Source organism: Apus apus, chromosome 3 (genome assembly GCF_020740795.1).
Source record: "Apus apus isolate bApuApu2 chromosome 3, bApuApu2.pri.cur, whole genome shotgun sequence".
NCBI lineage: Eukaryota > Metazoa > Chordata > Aves > Apodiformes > Apodidae > Apus > Apus apus.
Window position 1 is genome coordinate 25,954,878 of NC_067284.1, and position 17,498 is coordinate 25,972,375.

The 17,498-nt window shown below is 37.0% G+C and overlaps 1 protein-coding gene across 1 annotated transcript in view; it reads left to right on the forward strand.

Annotated features, from left to right (window-relative positions):
- The window catches only part of CSMD1 (CUB and Sushi multiple domains 1), a 1,033,138-nt gene that overhangs the window by 691,792 nt on the left and 323,848 nt on the right, over nt 1–17,498 (forward strand). Inside the window, exon 7 of the mRNA XM_051614951.1 lies at nt 204–281. Within this exon, the coding sequence (XP_051470911.1) occupies nt 204–281 (78 nt within the window). The remainder of the gene's footprint in view (nt 1–203; nt 282–17,498) is intronic.

Consider the following 17,498-nt stretch of genomic DNA (forward strand, 5'->3'; position numbering starts at 1 on the left):
ATCTGTTCACATATATCATCTTCTGAAACATTATACATTATTGTATTTCTGTAAAAGTGTATTTGTATTGTCACAGAAACAGCAGTTATTTCAGACTGCTTATAGGATTCCTGTGTAGCTTTGCATTATTTTAATGTATTATTTGGCTGCTATATATCCTTTCTACAAGGCTTAATAATGATCTTTTTTGTTTGTTTTCTCAGTGAAAAAAGCAATTGAACTGAAATCAAGAGGAGTCAAGATGTTGCCCAGCAAGGACAGTAACCACAAAAATTCTGTCTGTAAGTTTTTTATACCATTATCTTTAGTGACTACATACAAATTCTTGAGTCCTATAAAATTTACAAGTCAAAGAGAGAAGATTTCAGAGGCTATGGTCTAATAATGGTTATAATGCTTTCGATTGTCAATGAATTAGAACTCCACTGATAATACTGAGGGTGTAGAAAGAAGAATATGGTGTTCTAATGTCTGAAGAATATAGCTATGTAGAAAAAAAAACCACACTACATCATATGTATCAGAATATTTATATATCAGGATATTTAAAATTCAGCGGTGCAAAGCAAGTTTGCAAATCCAAGAGAACAGTGCCATACAGACTTTATCAACTCAGTACTGGTGGCAGTGAAGATATCTTAGCATTTTTTTTAATCTAAATGTATACTTTCTGACATTTTTTCTTACTCTGGGTTAATATCACAGCTAATTCTTGTGCCTCCTTTCCTCATCATACTTATGACTGCCTCTTTTCAGTCCTGTGATACAGCACAGCAGGGGTTAAGAACTACTGTAATTCCCAGCTTCTCAAGAAGATGGAGATCACAGCATCACCCTTCCTTTACTACATGCTTAGTGCACTCTGGAATAACATCTGTTTAGTCCCCCAGCAGCTTTTTCCCCACATACATTTTAAGGATAAAATCCAGATATATCTATGGGACTATGAAGCTGTTGGATTTTTTGAGCATCAGTTTCCCCAAACAATTGGCAATCAGAGTAGTGTCCTGGGAGCTGTTTCTCCATTGATCAGGCTAGTCTTGAAATAAGAAAAAGAAGAAGATAATTTTATATTTTGGAAAGGACAGAGTCCCTTAGCCCCCAAAAAGCCAGAGGGTAAGCCAGTGTTCACCCACAACTCATTAAAAGTGCTTGTATAGTCTAAGATGTATTTGTATTAATTAATTTTTCATGTAATAAAACTGAACTCAATAGAGTGAAACCCAGGCCATGTTTGCCTCATGTGCTATTCTGGAAGCAGAGAGATTGTAAGTGTCTTGAAGGCTAATGTCTGGAAGAGATGATTTGGTCTCTGTGTTTCTGCAGTGCATTGTTTAATGCAAAGTGAGTGTTTTGGTATGCTCACTGGAACAAAAGAGGAATGATACTTTTCTGCTTTAAATAGTGCACATTGATGGCGTGGCACTCAAAAGGAACTTCTTATGCAAAGTGTAGCAGAAGTTGATCCATCTCTTTGGTATTTGTATCTGAATTGGTGATTATTTCGTTATTTATAAGTTACTTCCGGGAGCCGTGTGATATCTACATACACTCTCAAAGCACATGCTGTCAGACATCACATTTAATTACAGAAAGTGGAAGTAAGACAGGCTGTGAAAGAAATTATTATAAGGCAGTCTGCTGTTTACTTCAAATGTCTTTTGTGTTGTGTTTTTTTTCCTCTGTGTTTTGACTTGTGAAGCTCTATTATCATGCCTGACTTTTCAACACAAATATAAAAAGTGCATTATTCTTGCCATCAGTTTCACATATATGAAGGTTATAAAAATTATAAGATTAAAATATGAACAGTTGGATTAAAATGTATTTTGCTACTCTTTCTGATGTAACCGTTTAGTATTTTTCTGGGAATTAGGAATTGAACTTCCGAGGACTGGTAAGAATAATTATTACTATTTGATGCCAATTAGCAAATCTCTAAAAGGGTAAATTAAAGTCTTAAACTTCTCCCTGCTTTTATATGTTAGATTTTTTAATATTTTGTCTATAAAACAGAAAGCTTACTTTTGTGTTTTGGTTTATGGGGGTAGATGGAATGTGAATACCAGCACAGCAAATGCTGTGAGACCATGCCCTATGAACCCCAAGATCTGCAGGTTTCCCACAGCTCTTCCTCATAAGCATGAGGAAGAGAGCAGCTGCAGATTGAATTTCTCAGTGGCACAACTCCGTTAGGATTTAGGCAGAAAGCATTTTGAATGTACTGATAATTCCTTGTGGAATGCAGAACAGTATTTCAGTCAGATACAGTCATATCTCACTCCTTTCCTCCAGGACCTGCCTAGGTTCCTGAATGCTATCTTTCAACTGCTGTGCCATTCTTTATAAAGAGTCAGGTAGCAAAGCATGGTTTTGGGTTATAGGTGCCTTGGTCGATTTACTACAGGAAAACGATCATTATCTATTTTGTTATTCCCCAGGGAAAGAAGAGGGATTTTTTTTTTCCTTCTTCAGGGAAACATACCAAGTTAGTTGTTTGCCAGAATATTCCTGCCAGCTAGTAGCCTTTAGCAGTGGGCCAGATGCAGTTGAATCCTGATTAATTTATACAAGGAAATGAGAAAAAGATGGAAAAGATAATTGAACTAAAATATTATCCTGGTTCATCTGAAGTGTGAACTGGCCTACAGGGGGCTTAAGTAGAGCTCTTGGCAAAGTTTTGGAGCAGTAAACTGGGAGAAAGTAAATGGACAGGCAGTTCTGATGGCTACTTTTTCATCATTGGTCCTCATTAGTGCTTAAGCTGCCACAAACATTGGCCAAATCCATTGCTAAGCTAATTTCCCCTTGGTCATTTGAAGCTAATCTCTCAGAGGAGCAAGGAAGGAGTTTTAGTTTATGAATGTGCTTAGGGAAAGCAAATCCAATTACATATGGTTTGGTGTCCATCTGTTTAGTCGCAGGCTTAGTGTACTCACTTTTGTTCCTTTCCTTAGTCATTCTGATACACATGGTACATTTCCAAAGGAAGTTACTTGATCCTTCTTGTATCATGTCTCACTCTTGTTCTAGTGTGGAATAAGCCTGTAGACTCTGTGTCTCTAATGGCTGTGGCCTTTTTCTAAAACTACTGTTATGGTTTACATTGTAAATTATTAAAGTATTGTTTGATTGCTGACTCTTGTATAAATATGTTTCACGTTTCTGCCCAACAACTCTGTCAGGGGGTGTTTATTACCTCTAAACATATGGGAATTACCTTTACAGAAGAGAGGCTGTACAGAGAACATCCTGTATGTCCAAGAGAATGAGAGCCCTAATGAAGCGGCCCTTAAGGCCAAACCGTCATTAGGCAGCCACAGTCCTTATAAAAAGCTAATTTTCTAGGCAAGTAGGAGACCCCTGTAGTTTGTCTTTTGAAGTCTAACCTCTGATGCACACCAGGCAGGTACTACTGGCTATTTCATGCAGAGGATAACAAGCGAATACAGGTCTTGTTCTCTTCAGGACACCAGTTTGTGGAGTATTTGGGAAGGCAGGGCTGTAACTGCACACATGCTTCTTGGCACCTCTGTGAATCTTTGGTCCCTGTACAGCCCTCAGCAGCCCAGGGGCACAGCAGGGTTAGGAGAGCAGGCATCCCTAGCAGCCCCAATGGCCCCAGCCGACTCACAGGGCAGCCTCCCACTTGCAGGCCTCCTCACCAGCAGGAGGACAGAGCACAGAAACGCAGTAAATTCACAGTAAATGCCAAGGTAGTTCAGTGAGGTGAGAGACATCAAATAAGGTGAAAAACAGAAATGCTTGTAAGGTTTATGTATTTCAGAATATCAGAAAAGCATATGTTAAATGGTTTGAGGAGCATTATTTTAGCATAAGATTAATATGACCTCTGAAGACTTAGCTACAACGTTCCAAACAGTTCTTCACCTTATTTTTACCATGAGTTTACAGCCTAAGTATTGATTGGTTGCAGCATATAGGGTGAAAACATAGTGATTAATACCAAAACAGGATTACATTAGTAACTCTGTCTAAGAAAGAATGACAGTAGTCATTATTTATCTTGTTATTGGGTAACTGACAAAACTTGCCTAGTACATTGCAATGTAAAGTTAAAAATATGTTGGCAAAATTTTAGGATGGAATTCTATAGCTTACCTATATATTCCTCTCTTTTTAAATAAATTGGGAATTTCATATGCTTGATATTTGGCTACTGATACATTTAATTTGCTAGAAGCAAATTGACGACTACTACCAGTTTTACTCTTCAGTTAATGGAAGAGTATTTCCCTAAGAAGGGCAATACTGGACTAAATAGTTGCACTTAAAAGCACAGTTCATTAGTAAAGAACAATGTATGTAAGAACTCCTATATTTTGAAAGATTAATAATTAGAAATCAATTGCAAACCAGTGTGCAATTTCAACTTAGCAAACTGATTCAAGCTCTCAAGGTCATCTCAAGTTATAATTAGAAAAGGTGAAAACATTGATAGTTGCTACCTTCTTGTAATAAAATGTATAGCTTGTAATAAAGATTTTTTTAAAATTAAATTTAATATTTAAATTATCTTCTTAATTGTTTTCCCAAAATTATAGTATTGTTAAATTAATTTTTAGGATATTTTTCCCTAATTATTTTAGGAAAAATGAAAGACTGTGTAACAATTCCATGTTCTATTTAAAGTGCACATATAATGAAAATTTCACAGGTAAAAACCTATTTCTTATTAAATTTGAATTTTCATAGGCTATTACATGCTCTGTCAAGGTCAAATTATAATAAAGACATACTGTTAATTTTTTGACAGTTTTCAGTCTACAATTTAAAACAAACAAACAATTAGAACAACCCCAAAACTATCTCACTTTCTGAAGTTATATTCTAATCTTACATATGTTTAAACTAATCAAATATAAAATTTAATGCTTTATCTTTAATTAATGTAAGACATTTTGCCTTGGTGATGACATTGGTTACCAATAAACACTATGTGAAATAAACCACACAAGTAACTATAAATGGTTGTGTATCAAAGAGTTTGTGCTTCGGATCTTGTGTGCTTAAGAGCTCTCAATACGATGTCTGGTTTTCACTGTGAATATTTTAGTTACATTAAACTTTATTTTTTTAAAAAAGATACTAAATAAGTATGAACAGTAAGATAAAATACAGTGACCTCAAAAATCATTTTGAACAATTATCCTGCTGGCAAGTAGGTTTTTTCTGCTGAAATTCCTTAGCCCTGTGCCTCTTCAAGCAAGTTTGAATTTAAAAGCACAGGAGAAATAAATTTAGCATAAAGCTGTCTCTTTGATTAGTCTCCATGAAAGCTGAAACAAGTGAAGAAATGTTAAAATCTTGGCAGCTTTCAGGTTTGCTTTTATTGTGAAGCACACAGAATGCACCCACAGCTTGAAAAATTAAGCATTTGTCAACTTTGCATTTTATATTGGGCATCTCTGCAAATGAAATAAAGGGTAGTTTATAACTTACTGATGTATCGGTTAAAAGGTTAGGAAACAACAGGCTTAGGTAACTACAATTTTGTTGGTCTAGCTTGTCTGCAGATACTGAATTCTATTTCAAAAGCCTTTTTTTTAAAGAAATACTGAGCATATATTAAATGTTCAAGTAAAAGTAAAGGAAAAAAACAGGAAGTAATACTTTTATACAATAGGTTCAGAGATGGATCCTGGAATCTTTAATATTAAAAGTATCCTTGTTACATATGTATGTATATAGGCACATACACATTTGTAGATAAATACATAACACATAGTATTCCGTTACACCATTTACTGTATATCTAATAAGAGATTAATGACTCTATTTCCCTTTTTATTGAGCATAATAAGACAAGAGTGGGCAGCAGGAAAAAATAACTGCAGCATTAACCTCTTTTATAAAGTTGTAATAAAACAAGAGGGATAATTACCCTGATACTTTGTTCTATCATACAATGTAATAATACAGAGTTGCCCAAGTGTTAAAGAATTTTGACTCTTCAGAGGAGATGAGTATCCCTATGCAATGAGATTCTACAGAGCTATTTTGCTAGATTGTATAAATTGCTTTGTAAATCAGATCAGTAAATTATACTTGGTGTTTCTACATAAGCCTTCATCACGGCAGGAGTTTAAATATCTTTTAAAATAATATGCAAAAATCTTGCTGTGAAGAGAACTACTACTAAATATATTTGTGAAGAAAAGCATCACTTGTAGCTATAAGCAAACTAAGGTGCCTCATCGGTTATTTAATACATTTTTTTGCATATATAGTTTGTAAAATAACCAGAAGAAAGCATCTATTAAAATATGTAAAACAAAATGTAATCTTATTGAATTATGGATGGTTAAAAAGAATTGTTATCCAGCTAGGAAGCTGAAACTGTCATTAAATAATTTTCATATACTATTATATAACATCACTGATTATTGAAGTGTGTGTTCATACTATAGACTAAATTGACATTAAATTCTGTTATTTTCAAAGTCAAAGACAAGAATAAGCAGTCTGCTTTTAGCAATTACAGTTCTCTACAAATTAACTATTTATATGAAATCTAAATACAAATGTTAGTACTTTTATATAGCTTTGTTGGTTTGATTTCTGTGCACAGCTATGTTAAAGATATACATGTGGGCTGTAAATAGGTTGTAAAAATGAAGTCTCTTTAGATTCAAACTTGAAGTATTTCTAAAATAGGACCAAAAAATGCAAAAAGGAAACAAAATGGAAATAAAACCATTGGATTACATTTGGAAGGAAAAGACTCATTGATGATTTAAGGGGAGGAGATAATTCATCATGGTGTGCCCTAGAACAGATTGTTCTTTAAAAAGAAAAAATGGTCACCAAACTAGATAATTTTAAAAATATAAACAGAAAAAACAATCCAGCAAAATCCCGCAATCCTGGCTAGGTGTTTTTTTTTTTTGCTACTTGTCAGCATACATTAAAAAAAAAGGAACTGTAACAGTGGTGTGCTAGCTTTTATTTCTGCTTCTGTCATGCAAGCTATCTGAACTCAAGTAAGAGTGACAAGATCGCTTTGTGATACGTCAAAGCAATATATTTTTTAGTATGCATGATGGCGATCAAAAATCTTTCATTCTAAAAAGTTTTAATTTAACAGGAAATAATTATATCTCAAAGTCCATATTGTTTTGCTAATGAAACAATTTATTTTATTTCTGTCACCTCACTGTCATATTTTCTGCTTCAGGTTCCTAACATGAAAGTTCTCCTGCATAAGCAAAAATTTATGCATATCTTACCTAGTTTAATGCTTTTGAACTGAACTCTGATACTCAGTGTCTCTTCTAGAGAATCTGTAGTCAGTGAATTACCTAATTAACAAGAGCAAATCAGTATGGTTTCCCTAAGCTGACATTCCATGCAGGATATATATGGAGCCAAATTGACCGAAGGGATATTCTATGCCATATAATATTAGGTTTGGCAATAAAAGGTATGGTTAGTCTTTGCAACACAGGCATTTCTAGGAGGACAGCTGGGCATTGGTCAGATGTGACGGGGGGTGGAGGAAGTGAGTGATGGGAGGTACTGGGGAGATAGCGATTGATGCCTTTGCATCACTTGGATTTTGGGTTTTTTTGGGTTTTTTTAGTCTTCTTCGCCCCCCAAACCTCACACCCCCCCCCCCCCTTTCACTTGTTAAACTGTCTTTTCCTCAACCCACAAGTTGTTTACTCATTTTTTGCTCTACCAGTACTCTTCCCTGCCCTGCTGGGGAGGGGATGAAGTGAGTGAATGGCTGGTGGGTGCTTAGTTGCTGAGCAGGGGGGTCAACCCACCATAGCGTGGAAACATTTCACTAACCTGTCATGGTTTAACTCAGGATCGACAATGAAACCAGTGATAATAATGCTCTCTATCCCCCTCCCCTCCTACCCAGATAGGGAAAGGAGAGACAGAATAATGAGAGAGAATTTCCGAATTGAAAACTAAACTAGGCAGCTTTAATTAAATCCTAATGATAAAAGAAGATATGTACAAATATATATAAATATGTGCAGGAATGTGCAAAACCCCTGTCACCTCCCCCCACCCCTAGCAACTCCCAGGGCATCTCCTGAGCTGTGAGCAGTTCCCAAATGTCCCAGAGCTGCTGGAGAGAGCGGCAGAGCAGACAGGAGCTGAGGGGAGAGTTATTAGAGTCAGGAATGCATGGGCCTAGGGATCAATGGTGATGGATAGAGGGAGTCCTCGCTGGATTCCAGCCATGAATGGAAGAGATGGGAAGAAGAAGTGTTTGACTTCCATGATCCCTGAATTCATACTGAGTGCCAAATATATTATGAGATGAAATACTCTCTTTGGCCAGGTTTGCCATCTGTCTAGTCCACTTCTCCCTTCAGGAGGGTTGTGGATGTGGCCCTTCTGCTCCTTTAGCATCTGAAGCAGCAAGCAGAGCAAAGTATCCTTGGTCTCTCAGCAGTAACTATGAACATTTTGGAATTATCAGTCCACTAGCTGGAAAACTTGCTGCTAGTTTCAGCAAGTGTGCTGCTTGAAGAGAGTTCACTGAAGAAAAAAAATAAATAAATAAATAAAAAAATCAGTGAAAAGAAAATTGGCTTCATCCAGGCTCAAACTGGGACAACAAATCATAAACTAAAATCATTACCAAATTGTTCTCTTCTGAATCTTTTTGTTCCTTCTGTACTATAACCCCATTGTTACGTTCTCTTTTCCCCCTTGATGTCTTTACACAGTCATTTCTTGCTCCCTGACTCTGCCCAGAGAGCTTCAGTCTCCCTCCATCTCCTTATCTCTTCCTTCCTCCATCTGCTAGTCTCTGCCCTCATTTCTCTCCCTAGCTCTCATTTTGTGATTATCAACCTCTCTGCATGCTGTTGGCCATTTTTCTCCGTAGCTATCTCAGTGTCTTTATTTTCCTTTTTTTTTTTTTTTTTCTCTTTCATCAAACTCCAGTGGTAATTTCAAGCTTTCTGACTGTTACCTTTATACCAAGCTCTTGTTTCCTCTGTATTTGAATCAGGCAACTGGCTTCTCCTCTCAGGGGAGGGCCTGGTAGAAGAAGAGCAGGTGGTTGTATATGAAGGACGAGCTCTCAGCACCCAGAACTGAGTGTTCATCAGTCTCTGAAGTGAAGAATACTGCATGGATAGCACACTTCAAATCTTCAAATGTTAAATTTGACATTTATTTAGGATGAACTTGCTAAAACCTGTTTCTGTTGATCACCTTGAATGATTGTTTCCCAAAGGCCTCCCATTCAGCCATTTTTAGTAGATGATGGAAGAGCAAAATGCATATTCTTGACACAAAGGTCATTTTAGCAACTAATACAAGTTTTGAAGTTTGGCAGTGCTAATATATTTCAGAGAAAAGGTCATCTTCATTTTTTTTTAGTGTGGAGAACTGGATTTTTCTTCCAAAGTGAGTGAGATGAATAAACGAAAATAATTTCAATTCAATAATATTTAAACAAGAATAAATAAATCCAAGGTAGACATATGAAAAAGAACATCAAAGCCCAAACAGCTTCTATTTGATAAAGGTATGTTCAAGTGAAAGCAGAATTTTTAAAAAGACATTGCTGAGCATCTTTAAAACAATTGAAACCATCAGCCCTGCTAATAATAATTCTATGTTTTCTGTTCTTATTTTTTCCATCCACTTATATCCCTTTCCTAAAATGTATAATTACACATTGATACTTCAGACTTTAGATAAAAAAATATACAATCTCATTGGTGAACTGCTGAAATATTCAGCATAAGTGTCACAGACATGTATCAGCTAATGGTATAGGAATAAAAAAATCCCTTTTTAGGGAAAGTGATAAAGCATGTATCATAGAATCATAAAATCGTGTGGGTTGGAAGGGACCTTAAAGATCCAGTTCCACTACCCCTGCTTGGGCAGGGACACTTCTCATTAGACCAGGTTGCTCAAAGCCCCATACAGCCTGGCCTTGAACACTTCCAGGGAGGGGCCATCCACAACTTCCCTGGGCAACCTGTGCCAGTGTCTTACCACCCTCAAACTAAAGAATTTCTTCTTAATGTCTAATCTAAATCTCCCCTCTTCCTGTTTAAAACCATTACCCCTTGTCCTCTTGCTACAAGCCCTTGTAAAAAGTCCCTCCCCAGCTTTCCTGCAGGCCCTCTTCAGGTACTGGAAGGCCACTGTAAAGTCTTCCCTGACCTTTATCTTCTGCAGGTCGAACAACCCCAACTCTTTCAGCCTGTTTTCATAGGAGAGGTGCTCCATATAAAGAGCTTAAGGGGGTTAAAGGAAAGACTGAATATTTTATCCCTATGGACTGTCCACTGATGCTGGCTCCTTCCATGTTTTATTGTAAACTATTTAGCAATAAAAAAAAAAACGGTACCACTTGACCTCAAAGGATAAAGAGCTTGCCTCACACTCTTCTGGATATGGAGGGTTGATGGCACATATGCTCTATTTGGCACATTCAGTGATTTTATCCCTACCTGAGGAATTTACATATAATCTCTGCTGTACTTGGCAGGTGTGACTTTTGTGACATCTGTGTTCTTGCTAAGCTATTGAGTGTCATTTAGCTAGCCACAATTAGCAACAAAGTAAACACAGAATAGCAAGAAATTATTTTTGTGTCTTGTTTTTTGTTTTGCTTTGTGTTTTGTTTTGTTTTTAAAAAGGAAAAAAGTCATCAATATCTGTATTTCAGAGTTTAACAAACTGGTGTTTACATCGCTTAACATTTACATGTAAATGTGAAGGATTTCATATGGATATAACATTCACACTTCCCTATACAAACATTTTTATAATGTCTTGAAAACCTTTGTTCTGCCTGTAAAGAGTCATTTACATTTAGGTTGTTTCAGTCTGAGCGTCAGTGTAAGAGATCATAGCAGGTTTTGTTTTGGCTGCTTGTTGCTATAGTTTTGGTTTTTTAGTGCAAACTCTGGTAGGCACTCTGTTGTCTGTATAATAGAAGTCATTGACACATTCAGTCTTGCTGATAGCTCTTTGATTGCTAAAATTTCAGCTAGAATTCATGGATGCTTCATGAATCACAGCTGCCTTCTATTCCTTGCACACAGTGCTGCTGTGTGTAATGTGTTCCCCTGTATTAGCAGAGTAGAAGGATCAGCCTTCATGGTGAAGAATTACTTCCTGATGTATAACCTAAATCTACCCCAGCTTTCCTGTAGGCTCCCTTCAGGTACTGGAAAGCTGCTATAAGGTCTCCCCAAAGCCTTCTCTTCTCCAGGCTGAACAACCCCAACTCTCTCAGCCTGTCTTCATAGCAGAGCTGCTCCAGCCCTTTGATCATCTTTGTGGCCCTTCTCTGGACCCTCTCCAACAGCTCTGTATCTTCCCTATGATGAGGGCTCCAGAGTTGTATGCAGTATTCCAGGTGGGGTCTCACCAAAGCAGAGTAGAGGGGCAGAATCACCTCCCTGGCCCTGCTGGCCACAATTCTTTTGATCAGCCCAGGATGCAGCCCAGGATGCAGTTGGCTCTTTGGCTTCCAGAGCACGCTGGCGGCTCATGTCGAGCTTCTCATCTACTTCCATACCCAAGTTCTTTTCCTCAGGATTGCTCTCTATCCATTTTCCCCCCAGCCTGTAATTAGGTCCTATAAATAAGCCTATAAATAAGGTCCCTCTGGATTGCATACCTTCCCTCTAGGGTGTCAACCACACCATACAGCAAACTTGCTGAGGATACACTCAGTCTCACTGTCCACATCTCCAACAGCACTGGTCCCAATACTGACCCCTGAGGGACACCACTCATCACCTGCCTCCATTTGGACACTGAACCATTGACCACAACTCTCTGGGTGCGGCCATCCAGCCAAGCACTTAGCCACTGAGTGGTCCATCTGTTAAATCCATGTCTTGTCCATTTGGAGACCAGGATGTCATGCAGGACAGTGTTGAATGCTTCAAAGTTTCAAATCCTCCCAGTAAAGAAGTTTTTCCTCATGTTCAATTGGAACTTCCTTTGTTCCAGCTTGTGCCCATTGCCCTTCTTCCTGTCACGGGGCACTACTGAAAAGAGTCTGACTCCATTCTTGCACCCACCCTTTAGATATTTATAAACACTGATAAGGTCTCCTCTCAGTCTTCTGCTTTCCAGGCTAAACAGTCACAGATGTCTCAACCTTTCCTCATAAGATAAATGTGCCAGTCCCCAAATAATTTTGTTGCCCTTCACTGGACTCTCTCTAGTAGTACCTTGAAAAATAATAACAATAATATATTTTCCACTGATACTATTCTAAAAAGGTGGTTGGTTAAATCATTAGTTGTAAGGCATTAATTTTGAAAATTAAACTAAACTACCATTCTATCTAAAGTAGAAATACATTAAGTTAAGAATGCAGTATAGAGGGCCTTAGGCTGGACATTGTTGAATTGCCCTTTCTGTAATAGTGTAATCAGCTCAACTTTGAATGATACTTTTCAAATAATTATAAATAACATACATTTTATTAAGATACACATTTTAGAAATCCATTATTAAAGGGTTTTAACTTGTGGGCTTTACAAAAGAGGGAAAAAAAACCAACAAATTTGTCAAATTCCATTTCACAGTGTTTTAACTAGGAAAAAAACTGTCATAAAAGCTTAACTATTAAGTTGAGAATGACTGTGTAGCTGTTTAGAATTCCCCATAGAAAAAGGGCTGCACACCATTACCTGCAACCACTTAGCTGAGGAAAAGTAACAACTTTGCATCCAAAAGAAACAGGGCATTTGAGACCTCATGGAACAGTATACATGCAATATCAGTACATGGCTTATCCCTTAGTCTCACTAAGGAGAGAAGAGCAGGCTCAGTCCTTCAGTACAGTGGCAGTGGCATCAATGATTCAGAGCATGTTTGCAATAGAGAAAGAAAACAGGTAAGAATGATAATTTAAAGAAAATAGACTGACAGCAGTAAGTCTTTTCTTAAGTGTATATGTCTGTGTTCTTCACAAGGTTGAGCACTTCTGCTGAGAGAGATGGCAAAAGCAAAGAAAAATATTAATCAAGAGGTTAAGACTGAAAACCAGTGTTGTGGTTCCCATACTAATTTTTTGACAGTTCCTTAGCAAAATCTCTGTTGGTCCTTCTCTTTGAACAGGAAAAGGTTGATTGGTGTCATATTATGTGTACAAGTTAAATTTCTACACGAAAGACGTGTTCAACAGGGGAAACCATAGGAAGGGCTATTCATGGCAGTCATGTAATGGATCCTTTAAAAAAATATTTAAGGAATAAAAAATGTTATTAAGAAGAGAGGTAAAATTTCCTAATACTAGAGTCCTTTCACAGAGTTTAAATGAGCAAAGATTACTTTGAATCCCTCTTTTTAATGTTGTTTAGGTTAATAACATTAGTTTGCATAATAACATAACCTTAGAGATCATCAGACTTGCTAAGGCCTCTGGGATACTACCTCTAGATTGTAAAGCCCAAATGATCATAGTGGTATACTACAGTTTGACTTTATTACTCTTCATCCCATTGAAATGTCCCATCTTTGATTGAACTGTCCCCTGGAATATATGGTATTATGGAGTCACAGAATCACAGAATCACAGAATAGTCATGGTTGGAAAGGACTTCTGAGATCACCGAGCCCAAAAATATATTAAAAAAAACCCCAAAAAGCAAAACAAACAAAAAACTAAACAAAAAATACCCACACCCCTCAGAAAAACCCACAACGCACAGCCTACGCTGTCAGCCACTAGAGCATGCCCTGAAGTTCCTCATCTACACGTTTCTTGAATACATCCAAGGATGGTGACTCCACCACATCTCCTGGTTCCACTGTTCCAGTGCGTGACCACTCTTTCATTAAAGAAATTCTTCCTAATATTCAATCTAAACCTCTCCTGCTGCAACTTCAGACCATTTCCTCTGGTCCTGTCATTATTTACTTGGGAGAAGAGGCCATCTCCCACCTCCCTACAACCTCCTTTCAGGTAGTTGTAGAGGGCAATGAAATCTCCCCTCAGCCTCCTCTTCTTTAAAATTAACATCCCTAGTTCCCTGTCCAGATCCTTCTGTAGAGCCTCCCTACCCTCAAGGAGATCAACACTCCCAACCAGTTTGGTGTCATCTGCAAACTTACTGAGGGTGCACTCAATCCCCTCATCCAGATAATTGATAAAATATTGAACAGACTGGCCCCAAAACTGAGCCCTGAGGGACACCAATAGTGACTGGCCGCCACCTAGATCTGACCCTTTGCATAAATGGTACAGTAGCCATAAATATATTTAACAGCATTTTGGAGACAGAGAAAAGGCTTTTGTATTCTTTCTCCTGAGACAATGACTTAACTGGCAGGCTAGAGACTTTCAGCTCTAATTGTATGATCTAGTGGTAAGGAATTTAAAAGTTTTTGAAAGAACCCTATTTAAGAATTATTACTAGCTACAGCAGTCAAATAAGGAAGGAAGTTACAGGTATCTCAGGTATCTGTTCAAGTCAGAGGAAGAAATTGAGTTATTTATTTTTTTCTTTCCCCCCCTGAATAAGTAATCTCTCTGTACAATAACTGAGCAATACTATCTTCTGGTACACATTATGAATGCCAAGCAAGCCTATTCAGCTGTTTCTGGGTTTACTTTATCTGTATCAGAAATTCACCTTACCAATTTTATGGTTCAATTCATAGAAAACTGAAAAACCACAACAGTTCAGTGTTAAGTCGCTATCCCAGAACATAATGGTTTAGCTTTCAATTAAAACATTAGTAGTTTCTGTAACATTAACGTCCATGATACTTTTCACTTTTTATTTCAGTAATCTCCCAAAAGTCAGAACTGTGGGACTGCAAGTGCAGAACAACTCCTAATTATTTATAAATGTGGGAGTAAGGCTCATTCTTGCTTGGATGTTATTCCTGAAATCTTCAGGATCGGTCAAGATTCAGCATTAGACAAAATTTTCTAAATGTTATAAGCAAATAATAAAATGTCTTGCACAGTCGATGAATTATTTGTAAACAAACATCTCAGAGCCTCAGGGAAGCAGTTAGCATCTTGAAAAACTGGTAAATGCCACATTGTTGAATTGCACTGAAGCAATGCCTGACTTTGACCCCAAAATGGGACTTCTGAAGTCTGCTTTAGGATGCACATGTGTAGACTTTGTGTTTTCTCTCCAAGTTAGCTGGAATGCTAGTATTGATGGAGAAATGTGGAGCTGAGTTGGGAATGTAGCACTGTGCTAAGAGAGCTGTAAAGCTTTTGGGTCAAACCTCACATTCAGCTCACTCGGAGCACTGGCATCATGGAACACACCTCAGCAAAAGACTTTGGTGACGTGCTTTATCCAGTAATAACACAAATTATAAGCACTTCATAATAAACTCTAGGCAGCAAAATTCAGGGAAAAGTTTGTTGTGGTTTTTTTTTGTTGATTTTTTTCCTGTGAAAAAAACCTACCAAAGGTACTATGGTCAGTTCGACTTGCAAATGTCTCTGGCATAATGTCAATCCAGCTATCCATGAGACATAGTATTTATTTCTGTACTTGTAATTAATAATTTTTTGTATTTTTAAACCAATTGCATAATTTGCCATGCTCATCCAGTAAAACAAACCCTGTATCTAAACCTAGAAGAATCAAAGTTAGTTCAAATTTTTGTCATGGTACCTGACTTAAGATTTATTTTGTCAGAATTTTTCTTCATCTTTTTAAAATGCTCATACAGGGAGCACAACAATATAAATGCCTACATTTGCAATGCTTATGTGTTTTTTGGCATCTTAGAATAACCCTTGTGGGATAACCCTGTTATCTTGTTCTGTATGCTAAGATCCAGCGACAAATATTTGTGGGCAACACAAGATAATCATGTGCTGATCAAAGATAACTAATATTGTAAAACCTCTTTAACAAACTCTGATTTGCCCTCCAGGTCAAAACACTGTCTGTCAGCATGAAGATTAAGCTCCATAACAAACAATCTTAAACCTCTTTCAGTGCCTAAGAAATAGAAACTGGTTTTAAATCTTGCATGTGTGGTAGGAGTACATTTCTTGAAAAGATAATTGAAATGTAATTTTTTTTTAATTTCCACGCCCCCCCCCCCTACACTCTGAACAAGCATAAAATGAAATCGATCCAGAGGTTAATTAGGAGTTGCTTTGTGTTTCTTTCTGGCTATAACCTTGTGAAGGCACTCTGTTAGAGTTGCAAGAATATGACATATTAAATTTCATCAGATGAATTACTTCAAACAAACTGTTTTGAAGGAGAGTTATGTGTTTCTGTTGAAAGTTGAAAATATTTACTTTTTTGATAGCTTATAAATATTTTTCCCTTGGTCTTACACAAAGCCTCACAGGAAAGTGATAAAAATACCAGTATTTAGATACAGGAGGGTTTTTTTTTAGGATTTAGTTTATTTATTGGGGCAATTTTTGCTGTGTTTTGTTTGTTTATTTGTCTTCCTTTATCTGTTCCTGTTATCAGGCTCAGGCAAGATTTTATTTTGCATCTCCCTCCCCTTTTTTGTGTGTGCATGACTTTGGGAATGGTGTTCATGCTTCATTTTTGTGTCATTGTAGTGGATGTAATTCCTCAATATAGCATCTCAGAGATCTCTTTTCCACAGTAGTGTCTCATATTCTCTTTCTTTTCCAGCATAATCTCAGCTGGGCAGGGGTAAGCTTTGAATTTAAAGTGGAGTATATGAACTCTATCCATCTTACTACAGCTATTAAAAACACTCATTCAACAAGTCCTCTTAACTGTTAAAGATTGATGGGCTTCTCTTCCTATATTTTGGATGCCTGTCCTTCACTTAGCTTTCAGATATTTTTACACTCTGAAATCTTTCACTAGTTTGGTTCTCAGATTCTTAAATTGTCAAGATACATTCAAACATCATTGCCTTTGTCTCATTGTCTGTTGCTTCTGATTTGACCTGTGAATGACATCTACTGTCTTTGAAGTAGCAGTCCTAGTTTTGTGATGATAAAAATAAGCAATCATGGATGAATAACCTGTTCTTCAAACCATTCACATAGAAGAAAAAAATACAAACTTTTATATTTTTTTTGTAATTAAGTCTTGCTGTATGGCTTGCAATTCATATAGTTTTGTTTTGTTTTTTTTTCTCTGTCACTTTTGTCTGATGTCACCTTGCTATGGATTTTTTATGTGCCTTATATTCAACAGTGTTCATATATGGTTTATGAAAGTGTCCATTAAACTCTCCGATACTCATAAAGGTGGTGGCCACTCTGAGGTTGACTAGGCATCCTAGTCTACTTCTGTCAGAACTACCTGTCTGTTGTTAAATAATATAATATCTTGTTTCACTTTGACTGGCCTCACTGCTTTAGGATTTTAGTAATGACATATGAGAAGATAAGTTTTATCTATTCCTATGATCTCTTCTGTCTCTGAATTCTATTCAAGCCAATATGGATAATACAGTTTAATGTCATAGTTCTGTGCAGCAACTGTAAACAATTCCTTAGTCCCTCAGGAAAGCAGGTGGTAAGAGCAGGCTGTGATAAG